This window comes from Bombyx mandarina, chromosome 18 (assembly GCF_030267445.1).
Source record: "Bombyx mandarina strain Sakado chromosome 18, ASM3026744v2".
NCBI classification, from domain to species: Eukaryota; Metazoa; Arthropoda; class Insecta; order Lepidoptera; family Bombycidae; genus Bombyx; species Bombyx mandarina.
This window is the reverse complement of record NC_143224.1, coordinates 4,281,059-4,300,361: the sequence shown is the minus strand read 5'-3', so window position 1 is coordinate 4,300,361 and position 19,303 is coordinate 4,281,059. Positions and strand designations below refer to the sequence as shown.

Genomic DNA, 19,303 nt, shown 5'->3' with positions numbered 1-19,303 from the left:
CTAAAGTGCCCCTCGGTGTCAATGACCGGCCGCTAAGGTTTTTGCGCGTCCAACGGTTCTGTTATTTAATAATAATTTTGAATGAGTATAGAAAGCACCAAGTCTTAACGGTAAACAAACTATCTCTATCAGATCTTATTAATTATTTGCGATAAAATAAATATACTCTTTTATGTAGTTAAACCATACTAAACTTAGGTGATATTTCACTATGAATTTACGTTCTGTTCACAATACAAACTCGCAGAACCTTTTTTTTTCTCAAGTTGTCCGACCAAAGCTCTTGATTGGTTTGTTATTTTATTTTTGCGACCTTCGCACTTTGGTGTTCATTGCCCTTAGCTGACTTCCTGTTCGAGACCTTTCAAGACCAAACTGAATTGATCGCCATTTAATGGACATCAGAAAGCGGTCTACTTTGGGGATCACACGAAACAAACGTATCGATCCAAATAAAATTATAGCATTTGTCGTGTATTTACGCTATATTTTAGCCTAGTACTTAGTTGAAATTTTGAGTTTGAATTTTATCATAGATTTTAAAAATAAGATAGTTCCAAACGAATATCAATTACTCAATGTTTCGTTTAAGTCTGACTACTCCAAACTAATAAACACTAAGATCAGTAAGGTTTAAGAAGAAATGCAATAATTCAGCATCTGTTTCAGATTGATATGAATCCGTAACCTTAACCACTGTCATCAGAACGTATTATTTTCTTCGCCCCCACAAATTAAAGTAAAAACCGAAGCATGTTCAGTTTTCGACAGTGCCAAACTACATGTATGATATAAAATAATAAAATCGGTTTTGATTGTAATGCACAGCCCCATCGGGCCCCGCGTCGTTGACCGCCGACAGTTTTTGCACATGAAGCAACATCGTAGGCTGCTCTGCATTATCTAGAGCGACACACTTAACTCGCTTAGACGCTGGACAATGCAACCTCTTTGGACGTAGCGGAAATGTTCCGCGAATTTGCCGGCCGGTACTCGTTGAGAACTTTCAAATCGAACATTTCTCAGAACCTTGCTTTCCCGTTTGAGACCGTATCAGACAGATTATAATGCTGATAAAACGCAGAGTAAATCCGTATTTCCTTAAGTAATTTTAAGGGATAAAGTTGACGGGGTTTGACCGCGAATGTAATTTGAAATCTTACGTAACGGAACAAGGAAAAATGTAATAAAATATCTGGTACGGCACATTCACTAAAATGAAGGAAATGCCACAGAATAACTCGGGAAATGAAATGTGTACTGTGATTGTTACTAATTCAACGGCAATTATGAACTAATACAAAAAAGGAACGTTAAAGAAAATCCATTTATTAGAAAATAGTCTCAGATTATCAACATTATTAACAACTAGCTGTACCCATCCGCTTCGGTGGCCATTTAAAATTAACATTATTATTTTTCTACCTCACAAAGATTCTCATCATTAATGCCCTCGCAACTGGTGTGGGGAGTCCAACACTCATATAATATTCTCCATTCATAAAATATGAAGTCTATCCATTAAGTACATGTATTTTCTACATGGATACCAAGTCTCAAGTCAATCGGATCCATGGTTCACTAGTTATAACGGAACATCCGTAAAAACCACTGTAGATTTATATGTTAGTATAGATAAATATAGTTCATTTTAAAGCATTCTGTAATTGTGTTATAGAAAGAGAATTAGTGAAATGCAAATTGATGGCGATATTATTTTTTGGCACGATTTTAGGAATTTCCACGAACACGTTTTCGAGAATCGGAGAAACGATCGCGAAAATTACACATGCCAAATTTTATTCGAAATTCTTGCTCGAAAATATGGGTTTGTAGAACTGTGCAATGCACGTGTTTTGTTCAGAACAAAGGCCAAATAAACATCCCAATACATAGCGACTAATTTTATTCGTCTAAATGTTTAGTTTGAATTTTTATTAAAAATATGTTGCCGCTTTAACTTCAAATTGTTAGCATAACGTTATTTTGAAATTGAAAATTGTTTTTTTTTTTTTAAACATAAGATTAATTTAATGTTTACTGTATGCACTAGGTTTGTGTTCCTAATTCTTCTTTCCTTCTGCAGGCCTACTGGAAGAGATTTCAACATGAAATAAGTAGTGCCCTTGTACTCTGTATCCTTATTGTCGTGTTTCTTATGTGTGTACAAAATATCTATCTTCTTTCTTCTTCTTCTATCTTCTATATATGTATATAAAAATGAATTGCTGTTCTTTAGTCTCGCTAAAACTCGAGAACGGCGGGCCGATTTGGCTAATGTTGGTCTTGAATTATTTGTGGAAGTCCAGAGAAGGTTTAAAAGGTAGATAAATATGAAAATGCTCGGAATTAAATAAAAATAACAATTTTGTTTTTCCTTTGATGTATCCCCCGTCGGACGGATTCCTTTTGTTTGTTTTAAGTTTATTTTATACAAAAGTTTAGGTTTTTAATTTATCGATTTGAGGCACTACGAAGTCTGCCGGGTCAGCTAGTATTAAATAAACAAAAATTAATATCGCTGTGCATTCTCTGACAGCAAAAGATTAACAAGAATTAAAGTATAGGTGACCTACTGCGTCCGCGTAGTCCGCGGTAGAAGCGAGAGCGTTGCTGTGTGATAACGGCGCGGGCGCGGTGTTTTCGCGCACGTTTCGCCCCCCGCGCGGGCCCCGGGTGAACGGCCAGACAGGCGGGCGGCCGGCCGTTAAACCTGCCTCGGACTTGTCCTGCGGCCTCGCTGCCTCCGCGCCACCATCTGCTACGTCTTAGTAGCCCCCGAGCTCAGTGCGAGTTTTTTAACGTTCTCGATAGCGTAAAAGTTAATTCATATTTGTACGGAATATGATCGTTTACCTACGTTTCCCGTTAGGGGCGCTGTTCCAACTGCATACAAAGTTGCGTTAACTTTTACGCTACCGAGAACGTTAAAAAAGTCGCACTAAGCACACAGAGCACTGTACAACTTAAAACATAGGCAATGGGATAGAAAATAGTGTACAAATTCGTACACTTGATGTAAAAAAATTGCTGGATGTATTCATACACTCTTTGTAGGGTTAATTTTGATAAAAATGTGCTACATAATAGTTTCTTCAACCAGAAGAATTATTTCAGTTTTCGTGCTTAGGAACTTTTATTTTCAGCAATGATGACTAATATAATTATGATGGTCGTCAATGGAATACTTATTTCTTAAAATTGACACGTTTAACTAGCTAGCTCTTACTTTTAGAAGACGGTTTGAACACTAATCGTTTTAATAAATAGACAATCCACGTGTAACACATCACATAAAATATCAACGGTACTTGTTTTGGAAAATTTTAAACTTAGTTTTTTTAATGTATAATGCATAAATATTTAGTTGGTATTACATAATTTCTGAACAAATAAATTAATTACTATCTTACTCATAGTCGGTATGTCACAATATTTTATAACTTGACGGTACAATGTAATCTTTATGACATGTACGTTTCTTATTATGCCACATATACTTATTAAAGCACAAATTTGTCTCCGCCGATCTCAGGCCAAGGTAAATGACATGTAATAACTTGTATAATGTATAAATGTCTCTGACGAAAGCTCCCTTTGTTTATGCAGTGTCGCGAGACACCCTCACATCTATGAAACTACTAGATGCATTATTCTTCTGCTAAAGCGCTTAACAGACCACCCCCTGAATTATTCAAAAATCGAAGGCTGTTAATATAAAAGCGTGCTCGACAAGACGGTCGACGTGTAAAGAGATGTGATCAGTTCAGGAATAATATCGTGGCTGTTTACGGTGCGGCTTTTGGTCGGATTCCGTCGCAACGGTCCATAGTTTGCCTGCAGCTCAGACCGAGCGGGACGAAAGGTACACAGGTGGGACGAAACGAAGGTCTGCGTCGTCGGTGCTTTTTCACTCTTTGTTTGCGTCGAGGATTTGCATACAATCGGTGAAATTGCGTGGCTGGCATTAGTCGGGCAAAAAGGATTCATGTAAGTTTTATTATGCATATGACTGTTTCGCAGGACGGATCCTGAACTGTCGTGTCTAAAATGGCGAGTTTGTTTGTTTGAACGCGCTAATCTCAGGAACAACTGGTCCGATTTGAAAAATTATTTCAGTGTTAGATAGCCCATTTATTGAGGAAGGCTATATATAGGCTATATAACATTATGCCAATAAAAGACCATACGACCAATAAAAACGGAGCACCAATAAAGAATGTTTCAAAATCGGGTTTTTTTTTTCTTTCTACGTAAATGAAGTCGCAGGTAAAATTTAGCGTTATGCCAAAGTATACTTAAGTATAGTTACTCCACGCGGGCGAAGTCGCGGGCAAAAACTAGTCAAATATAATTAAAAAATTGGAATGTATCATTTATTAATGTAACATTTTTATAAAAAACCGATCGATTAGTTTAAAATCTGTTTTCGAAAAAGTGAAAAATTATATTTGACATCGTCACTGATTCGTACGTCGGTAATATAGCTGTGATAAGTGGCCGTCGACGTCAAGTTCAGAGATGGATTTGTCATAAGCATCACGTGGCCTTCCACTAGGTTATTACTAGCCAATGTTGCTTTCGCGCGCTTAGTTGTATCGGACTAGTCGTGCCGGCATAGCGTCCTTATCGACGGACGCTAAGTACGTATCAACTTCGCCACGTGTATAAACATTGTTTCACAACAATAACATTCGGGTGACGTGAGCAAGGACGCGTCTCTGCTGGCGACCACTTACCGATCATCGATAGATTCATTGTTTTATATAGTATTTGCGCATCACGTTCATACAAAGTGTGTAAAAAATTAAATCGAATTCAAACGAGGTGCTGATTCTATGGACCATGATAATCGCAATAATTCTAAAAGATGTGTTTTCTCGTGTTAATAAAACGTTAATATTAAAACTTGGTCATTATGTGGAACGTTAGCTGACTAATTGGAATGTAACCGTTGAGTTTGTGTTATATAAAACTTGTGCTGTGTGATGTTCGCTGATACAAAAGGCGTACTTGACAACAGTGAGTTTTGCAATTATTGTAATCGTTCACTGGTTTCTCCGGCGGCATTGCAGCCAGTAATGCGTCAAGGAGATCGCCTTAATGGATTCCTCGAAGTATAGTCGACTCTAGAATTGCGCAGTTACGATCAAGTTCGACCTTCTATACATTTTTACTTAAACTTCCATGTCATGGATTTAAAACGGCCTTGTACTCAATACTAATAAATTAAAAGTACTTGAATGAATTGACGAATTGATTGAAATTTTATAAATATTAATTGAATACAGTAAAAATTCTTGCGATAAAAATGACTGCAGAAAGATTTCTTAAAATTGAGATAAAAATGCGAACTTAATTTGCGTGCAACGAATTGTAATCGTAATTAATACGAATGCTATTTTTTGAGAAAAATAGTTTTTAATTGTTCGTTTTAATGTTGGACAAATCAAAGCCGTAATAAGTAATGGGGAATGTGAAACGTTGACTGCGTTTACACTTGAAACGGCAAATCTTGGTTCGTATGGGCCGAGTCGCATTCTTCGAATACCGGCTGTAGGTTGTCGGCACCGGAGCCGGTTCTAACAGCTTGCACTTGTGACGTAGATGTTGTTATGTGGCGACGCGAATTGTGTGTTAGTTCGTAACGAATGTCCACAATGTGCAGCGGCTTGGCTCTGTCCCTGGCATTGCTGACGTCCACGAGCGACGGTAACCACTTACCATCAGGTGGGCCGTATGCTCGTCTGCCTCTTAGGGCAATATTTTATTTATTTATTAAAATATGTTTAAAATTCTAGTCGTAATTTCTTGTGTTTCATGATTATCGTAAACATGTAGAATATGTAAAAAAAACGTTTAACTGTTTACATTGCGAAACTTTCTATTGCAAAAGTCTATTACTAAATTTATCAATCAGTTTTTATCGATTAAAGTTCCGCGTTCCGTATACTCAATAGATCAGAGGAAGCAGTCTCGTTTTACGGAACTAGTAAGAATGTTTATGAATGCTAATAACCGGATGTGGCCTGATTTTCAATCGGCGCGGTTGTCGTACGATGTACATCCATTGAACTAGCCGCCCGGATTTATCCGGATGTTGATAATTTTAGCGCGCTTACGTATGCCGCAAGAATGTTAGTAGAGCAACGATTCTGACACGGTTGACGTATGTATCAGCTGTGCTAGTTCACGAAATATTATAATAACATAAATTTTATGTAGATAAATACATTTTCGATATTATTTATAGAATCATAATCGTAAATTATGACATCGTTTAAATAATAATTAGTCAGTTAAATTTTATGAATGGTTTTTCTGAGCTCGTGTTCGGATCGTGATAAAAGCAAATAAACCTTGATACAAATAACCTTTTAAGTATAAGAAATAACAGATGATTTTTACGTAAATAAAACTGAAACAAATATAAAAAAAAAATCACAAAGGAAAATCATACAATCACAAACTTTACGAATCGTATGAAAATAATCCTTTCGTGTTTTTCTTCTTGCGAAACGTCAGGTTCAAAGGGCGAAATTTCGGCGACAGATAAAGAAAAACATATTTGTTTATCGAGAATATTTACGTGTACATTTTACTTGCTGAAATGTTTTTTTGCACATCCTACACGTTTCACAATAGAACTACGCAGTTGCATACTCCGTTGCATGTGTGCGTGTGTTCGTTTTGTTGGTACAATGAAATGCGTGTGCACTGCGCATGTGGTACTAGCCTGATAATAGATGCCTTGTGTATGAACGTTACGTTTTCAATCATGTGACTTAGGTTTCGATCTAAAGGCAGGGCGGTTATTCCTGTGCAATTGTGGCTTCGACCTAATGTCTCAAGGTGGGTGGCAGTATTGATGTAGTAGTTTCCAGTAGATGGTAATACATACTTACACCTATTTACCTCTTAAATATTTTTTTTAATGGATACATGGGTAGACGAGCTTACAGCCCACCTGGTGTGTTAAGTGGTTACCGGAACCCATAGACATCTACAGCGTAAATGCCGCCACCCACCTTGAGATATGAGTTCTAAGGTCTCAGTATAGTTACAACGGCTGCCCCGCCCTACAAACCGAAACGCATTACTGCTTCACGGCAGAAATAGGCAGACCACGTGCGGATTCATAAGTTGTTCTACCACCAGTAAGTAATAATTCCTAAAAGATGCTTAAATTAATGACTGAACTGTGTTACATCGATACCAATGCTATTTTTAATTTAAATGAAGTAAGCACGTAATGCAATGTATGCTCGCGAGAAGTTAAACGAACTGATGCCCTGAATGAAAGTTGAATTCGAGGCACGAATGTTGTGTTGTTGTATAAACTAGCGACCGGCCCGACTTCGCAAATCTCATTAAACGCTCTGTGGTTTTTGGAATCTCTAAATGCTTCCATATGCTTAATGCTTACGGGCCGCGTGCACCTTTCTCTTAAAGTTTTCTAATTGTTTTTGTGAAACCGCATTGGAATCAAAACGATATGACAAGCCAGATACTATGCGGGTAGGTACCACCACCTTATTTCTGCCGTGAAGCAGTAAAGCGTTTCGGTTTGAAGGGTGGGACAGCCGTTGTAACTATACTTGAGACCTTAGAACTTATATCTCAAGGTGGGTGGCGCATTTACGTTGTGAGATATCTATGGGCTCCAGTAACCACATAACAGCAGGTGGGCTGTGAGCTCGTCCACCCATCTAAGCAATAAATAAAAAAATGTTACAATGTACCAGATGATACATAAAAAGACCGAATTAACACTTTGATTGTGTTACCTATGCGTTTTAAAAAGCCCCATGCGCGACTGTCAGGTGAGGCAGTCGAAATCGCGATCTTTCGGTTGATGCGGGAGACGAATATGTACTAGCGGATGTGGATATATTAAAAAACGGTTCTGTGGGAGGGCTCATACGCACTGTAAAGAGGTCTAATCTTGTCACGAAAGGTTCTCATACACACTTGCTGAAATTTCCTCAAATATGATCCCGCAGTCAACGTGTTAACTTGTTTGCGACCTCTGCAGCTAACGCCAAATTTCATATAACAATAATAATTACAGCTTGGATTTAGGTTTTACCTGGATATTTTTTATAGGATTCGCGTTATCATTGATTGTTTGGTATTCTTACTACACTGAAAACTGCGTAAAGGGAATCAGAATCTTCGTTTAGTGCTACTTAAGATTCTACATTTTTAGAAAAGTGGAAGGCTTCGAGCCATTTCCGGAGGCCCATGAGGTTGGCCTACAATCGGCTGTATGAAGCTGATGATAATATTATAACGATGTCATAGAATTCGGTTGTCCAATTATTGGATTAATATTAATTCTATTAAAAGAGGTTTTTAAAGTTATTAATTATTAATCAATCGATCAAATGTGCAGCGACCTAATCGTCCGGTCCTAACCTAATCATCATCATCATCATCATCAGCCTTTATCTGCCCACTGCTGGACATAGGCCTTCCCCAATGCCTTCCACATAATCGAAAAGTAGTCCGGGTCGAAATGCATTAATTTTGTTTTATATCATGACACTACGTAGGGAATTCCCAGAATCGAATTTCTGCTAATGCATAAAGGTTACTAACATGTCAACACTCGATACTGATTTATTTTCCTGTAAAAAGTAAATATAAATTCTTGGTACAATATTGAAATAATTCAAAAAATAACGGCCCATGAGGGACCTTTGAGGTACAAGATGTCTTATTTTCAAAAAGACAGAGGGAATATATTTATTTATAATAAATTGTAAATGGCCGCGCATAATAAAGACTCTTTGCTCAAATCTTGCCCACGCACGCGTATCATCACTACATAGTATAAAACAAAGTCGCTTTCCCTGTCCCTATATCCCTATGTATGCTTAAATCTTTAAAATTACGCAACGGATTTTGATGCGGTTTTTTTAATAGATAGAGTGATTGAAGAGGAAGGTTTATATGTATAATAACATCCATTAAATAGTGGAGAAATCAATTATAAATTACAGTTTCCGAAGCGAAGCGAGGGCGGGTCGCTAGTAATAGATAAGACACAGCGAGAGAAAGTCCTGTGTAGAAAACATAGCGCTTCTTTTTCCAGTCAACTTCTACTACAAGGCGTGTCACGGAACGTCCGAAAAAGTAGAAGTCATATAAATAATAAATAGAGCTATAAACCTTTTTCATTTTTAACATCGTAATAGACTATAATCCCTCAATCGCAATGTTGGCAAAGGTAGCATGTAGCAACCCCCCTAAGTCTCTCTAGTGATACTTGAACGTCTACATATTTATCTATTTCAATACCTACTACCAATTGCTAGGTACAAATTACCCTCTACTGACGACACGGATCAATTCAATGAAATTGTATATTATAATTTCTGAGTTGCCCGAGCGCGAAAAAAATTAAATTGTTTCAATACATCTCCATAAAAGCTATGTCGTGTATATTTAAGTCATCATTCATTCACCTTTACATCTGAATTATTTGGGACTGGTGTGGGCGTGTGGGCTGTGTTTAGTTGTAAAAAGCTGTTACACCCGGTAGGATGAGTTCGTATTGTGTAGATTGATAACATTTTGTTTTAGATCAATGGTAAATTGTACAAAACGATATAAATAAGGGCCTTTAAGGGAACTTTATGGCTCCAACAGCCAACCGTTCTACGAGTAATATGTCCTGACCACTGCCACTTCAATGTCGCAATCCTTTGGGCTATGTCGGACTATGTCGGTTACCATGGTTTTCCTGCGAATCTCCTCATTTCTAAGTAGACCTATTGAGGGTCGCGGGGATCCGCTGGATGCAGGCAGCGCAGGACCGGTCTTTGTGGCGAGGCTTGGGCAGGCCTATGTCCCACTGCTGGACGTCCGTGGGCTGATAAGAAGTAGTTCGGTATTGTAATTGTTTGTGATTGTTACAGTGGGCGTTGTCGGCGGCGGCATGCCAGAAGCCGCCGGTGGCGAGAGGCGGCACGTGCCGCTGTATGGCCGGCTGGTGGCTGAAGAACAGCTCGCGTCCATGAGCGCGCCTTCAGACATTCAGGTGAGCGCCGTAGTGCGCAACCCTCGAGCTTTCTGCTGCTACCGTACCCCCACTAAGGTAAATGATGCACGAGGCAGTTTGCCGGTTTAAAACACGCGAGACACCGGAACTAAAATACCAAAATCAGCTTCGAGGAAATCACTTGATCGCGAAATGAATGTGTGTATGTACATTAAAAAGTGCATTTAAACAATTGACGATGTTAGTAGCACGATAACAAATTAGATAAAAATTAAAAGACCCCAAATTCGCATGTATCACACGTACCTTCTGTTTGTTTAAAAGAGCCATTAACCGGTCGCGTCTAGACATTACGCGCAAGTTGTTGCAAAATAAATTAATCGATGAAGTGCCACTAATTACCGATTACAAGTGCGCTCTCTTTCGCTCTAACATTAGTATGCTTTTGTCCAATACGCCAAGAGTACGGATCGATATGACAACATTTTGAATCATTAGTTCAGACCGCGTTGAGAACATGTTATAACACGATGCTCCTAAATTCTAATTAATAAATGATGCAAACTAAGATTCTCATGAAAACATGGGTCTTCTTATCTCATACAATTCATTTCGAATGCATCAAAGTACGTTAGTTCAGGATAGTACTGAATGAGAACTGCGCTATATTATCAGGTGTGAGTCGATTGTTTATAATTTTCACATCGTTGAATGAGTGTTTACACAAACCGTCTCGTGTATTATCATACATCATGCACTTTTTGTTGTGGAATGTAGATTGGCAATTGCGTAATTGTTTTATTTTCTTCTATTAATATTTTTTATTTTGTTCATTATAATATAATATTACACCAAACTTAAACTTATACTTTGTAGTTAGTAGTTTTATTTATTTATTATTTAGTAGCTCTCGACAATCCGCTTGCTTTGCAATTTCACATTGCCAATACTATATTATCTCCAAATCTATTGATTTCGTTTATTTCTTCTGCCTAGGCTATGCAAGCCAGAATACCACATCACTTTCGGGATCCTTCGACAGCGCCGCTACGGAAACTTAGCGTCGACCTCATTAAAACTTACAAACACATAAACGAGGTAAGTACCAGATTTGTATTGAAAATTGTAAAGGATTGTTAATCGTACGTACAATTTTTAGTTAACAACGTCTACTGTTATTGTCATGAAAAATAGGGAGAACTAATATAAAACAACAATCGTTAATAGTGTGGACGGTCCGATAATTCTTGTATTAACAAACTTTGTCATTCGTGGTTATCAAATATCTACTCGTTGCTACGTTTTGAGCTACACTTGTTCGCTCTCGTCCGAAACTCACTTCGATAAAGCGGCACGACACGAGAACCCTCTCATCGTGGCCGCCGGAAACTACATTCCCGATCCTGCGGAAAGAATGGGAAGCAGTCGACGTCGCCCCAAACACGTTATTTCGGATCCTCCCAATCCACTAACGGTGCTTTTAGGTACCTCAAGCAGCGGTCATCGTTTTCGTCGAACCCGTCGCTTTCGACGAAGGGCTCGACGAGTAAATTAACCCTCAGACACACAGCCCACTGAGTTTCTCGCCGGATCTTCTCAGTGGGTCGCGTTTCCGATCCGGTGGTAGATTCTGCGAAGCACGGCTCTTGCTAGGGTTCGTGTTAGCAACGTCGTCAGGTTTTAGCCCTATGAGCTCATCTACTAGTTAAGGTTACGCTGAAATAACCTCTCAAGGCTCTCAGCTAGGTAGGGGAAAAAAAAGTCCGAAACGATTAACCTACGCTCACTGTCATGTAATTATTGTTTACCTGTTCTACTCGGAAATAATAGTGCGACCTTTGTACAATAATTTTAAATCGTTCCATTGTTCGCGAGTTTGATTTCACGAGGCACGTGTTTTGATGTTGTACATAACATATTCCCACCCACATAAGGGCACAGGATTTGTATATACCAGGCGATGTCTGTTGCGACCTTTTTCGACGGTCGTGGGCGATCGTTCGAAATGAAGCCGAGCTATTTGCGTGGGATCAAATTTATTGCATCGTAAATAAAAAAACTCAATGAATTAACCAACTCTTGAATGAAACGTTGGTCTGGTTAGTTATATGTAGCATTTTGTAGATTACAGAATGATGACAACCCTTGACCACGGAAACTAAGTTTTCAAAACGGAAACGAAAAAATGAATAAACACAAGATAAAACCGTAAAAGTGAAATTTGGTTAATTACGTTTTATTTGAATTTTGTTTTTATAAATTTCGCCCTTCATTGGGATTCATGCTAAGATTTATAGATACTTACGTTTGATAAAACAGAAAAGTGGATTGGAATGGCCGGCAAAAATTAGCGGCAAGGTTCCGTAAAATATTCAAAGGTCTAAAAATGGGAATTATTTTATTTGTGAAAACTCGTCGTTACGTTGAGCAAATTTCGTATACCGAAAACTCACAGACCTCATCCCGACAACTTGTAAAATCCAATTAATTTCATAGGGACAAGATTTATTCCTACAATCTCTTGTTTGCGATTAGGCGCTAGAGGAATGCGTTGTTTTAAATATCACAGGAGACTTCAAGACCGATCTGGTGTTGGCCCTGCCACTGACGTAGCTGACGTCCATGGGAGACGGTAACCATCAGGTAGACCGTGTGCTCGTCTGCCTACAAGGGCAATAAAATAAAGCTACTATGCTTAGATATGCCAATACGCCAATGGTCGTATAACGCACTAGCACTAGCAGTCCAAGGAGGCCGTCATCGCTTTTTCTGATTAAAAGCCTGACGTGTGACTTAAAGTTTGACTTGAAAGTATTCAAAATAATTTGATGTTTCCTCAAGAATATTCTCTAACATCAATCTTAATAATAACACATTTCGACTGAGCGCCAATTAATGTTAAATATCATCTTAATTGTTGAATTGTTTAGTTAGTTGCTTAGTTAAACTTCCAAGGTAATGCAAGGGCTAGTTAAAGTGACCTTCCCCATGGCACGTGTAGGATGTTTTCATTGGTTCGTCGCGGTTTGCGTCAATTTCAGCGCCTCGCGATAAAAACTGCGTCACAGTTTTTTTTATCCGAACAGATGACGCGTCGTTTGGAAAACATCGAAAGTTATTGCAACATATGTGATTTTGGATATAAAACAGCACAGTTGCCGTTGAAAATAGGTGAAACCCATTGAATATGAATTCTGACTGATTTTTGTTTTATATTTTCATTTCATTCAATTTCAATTTATTTATTGTTTAATTTTGTAAATTTGAAATTGTGTTTGGTCTACTGTAACGTTGAACATCTCATTCCCAATACACTGACGCTTTTCCTTTATCGCGCGAACGAAGCCACGGCTAATAGCTAGTAATTTATATTATCGAAATCCTAAAAACTTCAAGAATTCGTTATATCAGTTTATAATTTCATAATTTAATATTATTGAATATTTGACAGTAACTTTCGCACATAGTTTTTTTTTTACAGTAACTTACGCCGTATTTTTTTTTAGATAGGCCGTGAATGCGCTGTTTTTTTTTAAACGCAACAAAATTATTACAAATATTTTTTCTAACCCGGAAGTGGCATCCCTAATTGCTTAAGGTTAACGAGCTCACGGCCCACCTAGATTAAGTAGTTACCGAAGTCCATAGACGCACAACGTAAATGCCGCTACATTAAGATATGGTATTGAAGTTTCAGTTGTATTGTATAAAGACTTTAAACTGGAACGCATGATTGCTTCGGTAGAAATGGCAGGATGGCGGTACTTATTCGTGCGGATAGGTACTACCACCATTATACTCTTGTGCAACAATAAAGTAAAGATCCATAAAATAGATCAAAATCGTTGAAAGTTACGTTGTAATTGAATTTAATTCAAATAATTTTCGAATTAAATTTATTATATACTACCAAAAAATCATAATATAAATCAATTGATGTTTTAAAATCTATACTATAATAATATTATAAAGAGGAAAGATTTGTTTGTTTGTTTGTTTCGAATAGGCTCCGAAACTACTGGACCGATTTGAAAAATTCTTTTTCCATTAGAAGCCGACATTGTCCCTGATGAACATAGGCTACTTTTTTTTTACTTTATTTTTTTGGTTTCATGTGTGTTTTAATGTTTCCGAAGCGAAGCGAGGGCGGGTCGCTAGTAAAATATAATTTAAACACACAAACACGGGTGAATATTGTTTTTTTTTATATTTTAATATACTCATATATTTAATGGCAATGACGTACTTGGACTGATTGACATAATTGTGGGCTCTGTTTAAGTCTCATGAAATAGTTTAATACATACCTTTGAGTCAAAAGTGTTCATATTCATAGCCTTGTTTTCATTGTCAGTTGTGTCGTGTAAACATCAAAACTAAATGAGCTCTCTGTATACACGTGGTTTATCCATTCGCTTTTATTTACGTTATGTTTATAATTTATTAATAGAATTATGGTGGTCATTGCCCTATTTGGTGGTATATTTACATGACCGCTGCCAGAATAATGTAGGTACTTGGACGCGTGCTGCGTGGGAGTCGGTGAAACATGTCACTGCACTCGTGAAATCTAATTTTCGTTTTTCTATTACAATTTACGTTTTATTATTTTGGACATATAATAATAATAATAATACGGTAGATATTTTATAAACATTCAACGTTTCCGCTATGACAAGTCCTCGAAACCTCTAGAAGTGGGTAGGCAGCGGCTTGGCTCTGCCCCTGGCATTGCTGAAGTTTATGGGCGACGGTAACCACTCACCATCAGGTGGGCCGTATGCTCGTCTGCCTACAAGGGCAATAAAAAAAAGAGTCCTTGATCTCTCGTTAATCCATTTTTCATCACAAGGGTAGTAGACAGAAAATAATGAAAATTTATATAAATATTACTATTATACTTGTGTTGTTGAGCAATCCAAACAAACGAGGCTTTGTTGTGTTGTGTTATAAAATACGATTGTATTCTTAAAGTCGCTGCGATCGTAAATTAATCTTTGGAAACTATTTTCCTCGATCCGTCTTCCTTGATGGATTTATGTAGGGAATAAGTTGTAATGTTGAGATATGAGATATGATCCTTTTATGACGTTCTACTAAACCGGAGTCCTAAATAATAGATTAATAATAATATACAGTACTCTGGTTATGAGGGTAGGATGAAATCACAACCCCGTTTTATTGAATCAAAATTCGAATCTCAGTTATGATTATGTTGTCAGACTTCTTCTAGTCAAAAAGTATTATTTCAAATATAAAATATGCACGTGAATTATACGAATAATTCGCCGACAAAGGAATAATGAAAAATTCTTGGTATTTCATCTTACGTTTTGATGAGTTATTGCTAATAATAAATGTATCTGAAGCTACGTAAGTCAGATCGATCTATGTTCAACGCCTGTCGGTTTACAGCCGTCTATTAATACCGCATTGTGGTAATGCGGTCTGACTGATTGGTTCCGAGTGATCTGATTACGTCATATATTTTTTGCCGTTCGCACTTCGGAACATGGGCAACGTTACGTTATCGTGTTTGCGAAATGAAAATCCATCAGTTTCTCGAGAATTACGTTCGTGACGTAAACTAAATTATCTGTGATGTTGGAATGACGTCGGAGTGCGCACGTGAAGCTGTTGTTAACTTAATTCTCGTTGATTGTGTGAAGAGAATTTTGTGTAACTTGTCAATTCGTGAACTTTGAAACTGGATTGAAGGATTAGTTGTTTGATTTGTTCGTTATCAAGAAAAATCCAAACATACAAATGAGTCGACTATTATCAAAGCCGGCAATGTGACTTTTGGACAATTATTGGTAAATCAGAAAAACGAATTATTGACTTTATATTCCATTGTCAGTCACAAAACTCTTCTGATCGACATCTTAGATAAATAACAGGTTAAGTATTAACCTTTATTTAATGCAGGTTTTGAACCATATTCTTTGAAGGAGACGATTATATTCAAATCAATCTGTATTGACATATCAATAACATTTTTTTGTCCAAATGCACAGATTGCCACCTTTGATAATAGACGACTCAAATGTTGAACGCTCACTAATATCCTGTTCGTGTGTTCATATCAGTTTCAAATTGATTTTGATTACAAAACTGATTTAATGATCGTCGAAGATATAGTTTTGCGAATGCAACACGCGTACCTCTAGCTATGAAGCAACAGTCTGCACTGGATGCAATAGGCGACAATGACTAACGCCTGCGGCCTGTGGGCGAATTTCGCAAGCGGCGGCCCCTTGATGCCAATACGATTCGAGTCAAGGAGATACTACTTAGATATCGAAATGTACTGAACGTTCGACGAGATCGGTTGTCCTCTTTTTATCCTTATCGAAAGTCTAGACCTCGATTAGATCTGCCGAGATTTCACTTAGAACCTATACAGTGAGATGTCTTTGAAATGCTCAGAGTTGTTTGTATCTTGTCAAAGCACAAATATTAATGTGATTAATATCTATATATTAATACGTGAAGCAAAAACTTTGTATCCCTTTTTACGAAAATTGCGCGGATGGAGGAGTATAGAATTTTCCACACTTATAGAGAATATAGAGAAGAAGTGCACAATGCTAATATTTTTTTAAAATAATGCATAAAAGATACATTAAATCAATAAAGAAAACATTACACACACTACATACCATGTATTTGACACACACACGCATGCATACTATTTATTGTCAAACTTTTGTTCTTGACGTCTGTTGTCAAATTGAGAATACAATATGGTTTGTCTTTGTTAATATTTTTTATAGAGTAGTCTTGGCGAAATTAGTGATTATAGAAGTATAAAATACAATCATAATAGTGTACAAACTTACAATTCCAATTAATTATAGTCGAATTTCGACTATTGCGGGACCTCTAGTCTTATCAAATTGTTATTTAAGTTATTGTTAGATACGTTTGCATCACGATGGAATATGTGTTGTTATAATATATAGACATGCGTGCTCTTATCTATTAAACCTTAACACTTTAATTATCCAACAAAAACAAAAACAAGTTCCGTGTTAGTAAGTACGACTTAGATAATTTATTTTTGTCAACGAAATTCTAGAAAACACTTATCGTCGTCTAAGTAGGTATGTGATGTTTTCGCCCCATGAATACTATCGTGTGGATACAACACTACTGGCGGAACATCAGCTGTGCCAGTTATCTGCGTAATTAATTGCGATATCGCCCATTCATAGCGTCGGTTAGTTTCACTACGAAAACATATTTTTCTCCACGCCGATGGCTCTTCAGGAAAACATTATAATTAATGTTTTCCATCTTAGGTTTACGTTCATTATCAATATTACATTTGTTGGTTTAATTGAAAGTATTTTCTCCTCATTTTTCCTGGACTGTTTACTTAACGATGTTCATTGAACTTAAATCGCTGAGTGCAAGAAGCCAACAGAAAATTGATTACAAGCTCATCGCTTATTTTGTTTGTTATACAATTATTTTTCTAATCATGTTCAAAAACCTCCGAAAATACTGTATTATAATAGAAATTATGCTTTCAGTTCTATTTATATTACACGAAAATGTTATCGATCCGAGTTTATTGATTAGCGTTCACGGAATGTTGATTGAAATTCTTAGAAGTGATATTTTCTTGAGGAATTAGTGATATATGTCTCAGTCTGTCGACTAATCACGAGTACACGAGTAGCAAACAGTGTAATGCAAACGGGCCAACTAAAGTGAGTCAAGGTGAGTGCGCGACGTCACGCTCACACTGTTGCCACCCGGATTATTGTGTCGGCTGTCGGCGCCGTTAGGGCGGAGAACTGTCTACATACTCTTGGAAACACGCTTTTCTCCATCCATATGGCACATCTATTAACGAAACTGAATCTAATATATAAAATCGTATCAAATTGGAGACAATAAACAATGTAACAACATATGTAAACACGAAAAACTTATATGACCGTATAATTACTGGCTTATCCGTTTGTGGAATAGACTGTCCTGGGAATTGTAAATGTTAGGCGAAACGAGTTACACGATGTCCCATACCCATTGTATGAGTCGTCATTAAGGCGCCGTTTTTTGCTTTCTTTCTAATTTTTTTTTGTTTTTTGTGACTTAGATTGGTGGACGAGCTCACAGCCCACCTGGTGTTAAATGGTTAGTGGAGCCCATGGACATCTACAACGTAAATGCGCCACCCACCTTGAGATACAAGTTCTAAGATCTCAGTATAGTTACAACGGCTGCCCCACCCTTCAAACCGAAACGTATTACTGCTTCACGGCAGAAATAGGCAGGGCGGTGGTATCGCGCGGACTCACAAGAGGTCCTACCACCAGTAATAAATATTGCCAGTAATTTATGCCAGTTTGACAGAGTATTCAGTACAACAGTACGTGATTCGCTACCGATTCCGTTTGTGTACGTAGATGTTCTAACGCGAGCTGTAATCGACACGTGTATGGACTTAAAAATGAGGCAATCCAATTATTATTTCCTATTTTAATGTTCATGTTATCAAATGACATTGTAACTATCATAGTTTATGAAGTAAATACTTGATAATCACACGGAAATCTGAATATCGCGATAAAAAACGGCACGCTTAGAGCGCCTCGTGTTAAGCGGTAAACGAAGTTCATAGACATCTCGACGTGAATGTTGTCACCCACATTCAAAAATCAAAATTTTTTTATTCAACATAAATGAAAGTACATACTTGTTGAACTTCAAAAGAACTACCGCCAATTCACAAGAAGTAGCCTCCGTCCTGAGAAGAATTGGCAAGAAACTCTGCGGGCATGTCTTTTTTTTTTTTAAATATTGGTTGTTTTTTTTTTAATATTAGATTTTTTTTAAATATTCATTTTACAATGATTATTATAACAATTATTACAATATTGAAATGCCCGGAGCGAGCAATTCAGACATAAAGTCGAAATCTCAAACTATATTGTTTTTATAACCGTCCCGTGCCCTAAAACCGAAACGCTATGTCTGTTCCGCTGCAGAAATAAGGTTGTTGGTACCTACCCGCACAGATTTACAATAACTGCTTTACCCAGATTATCGATACGTCTTGTCGCTATAGCGCTAACATAAATACTAGAACATGCCTTAGTCGATCAAGGCATTCGATAATAAGACTGCGAATTTTCTCGAAACATTTCATCTACGTACGAAGTTTTCAGTTATAGTGACAGACTTCAGAATAAACCAGGCAGTTGCGGTCCTTGAACCACTCAGTCGATCGGTGCTAAGGTCTTCAGTCAGGCTGCTAATTGCGTGTTAAATTTTACCTGACAT

General features: G+C 37.4%; 1 protein-coding gene across 5 annotated transcripts in view; it reads left to right on the top strand.

Annotated features, from left to right (window-relative positions):
• The window catches only part of mnb (minibrain), a 127,648-nt gene that overhangs the window by 6,676 nt on the left and 101,669 nt on the right, over nt 1-19,303 (top strand). For 2 of the 5 annotated variants that reach the window (XR_016324635.1, XM_089735000.1), the window contains exons 2-3: nt 9,924-10,102; nt 11,003-11,104. Coding sequence is in view for 4 of the 5 variants with exons in the window: in XM_089735000.1 (XP_089591126.1) it covers nt 9,924-10,102; nt 11,003-11,104 (281 nt within the window). In the remaining variant the exon portion in view is untranslated. Of the gene's footprint in view, nt 1-4,588; nt 5,023-9,923; nt 10,103-11,002; nt 11,105-19,303 lie in introns of those variants that run through there. The other 3 variants (XM_089735001.1, XM_089735003.1, XM_089735002.1) reach the window with 3 other exon arrangements.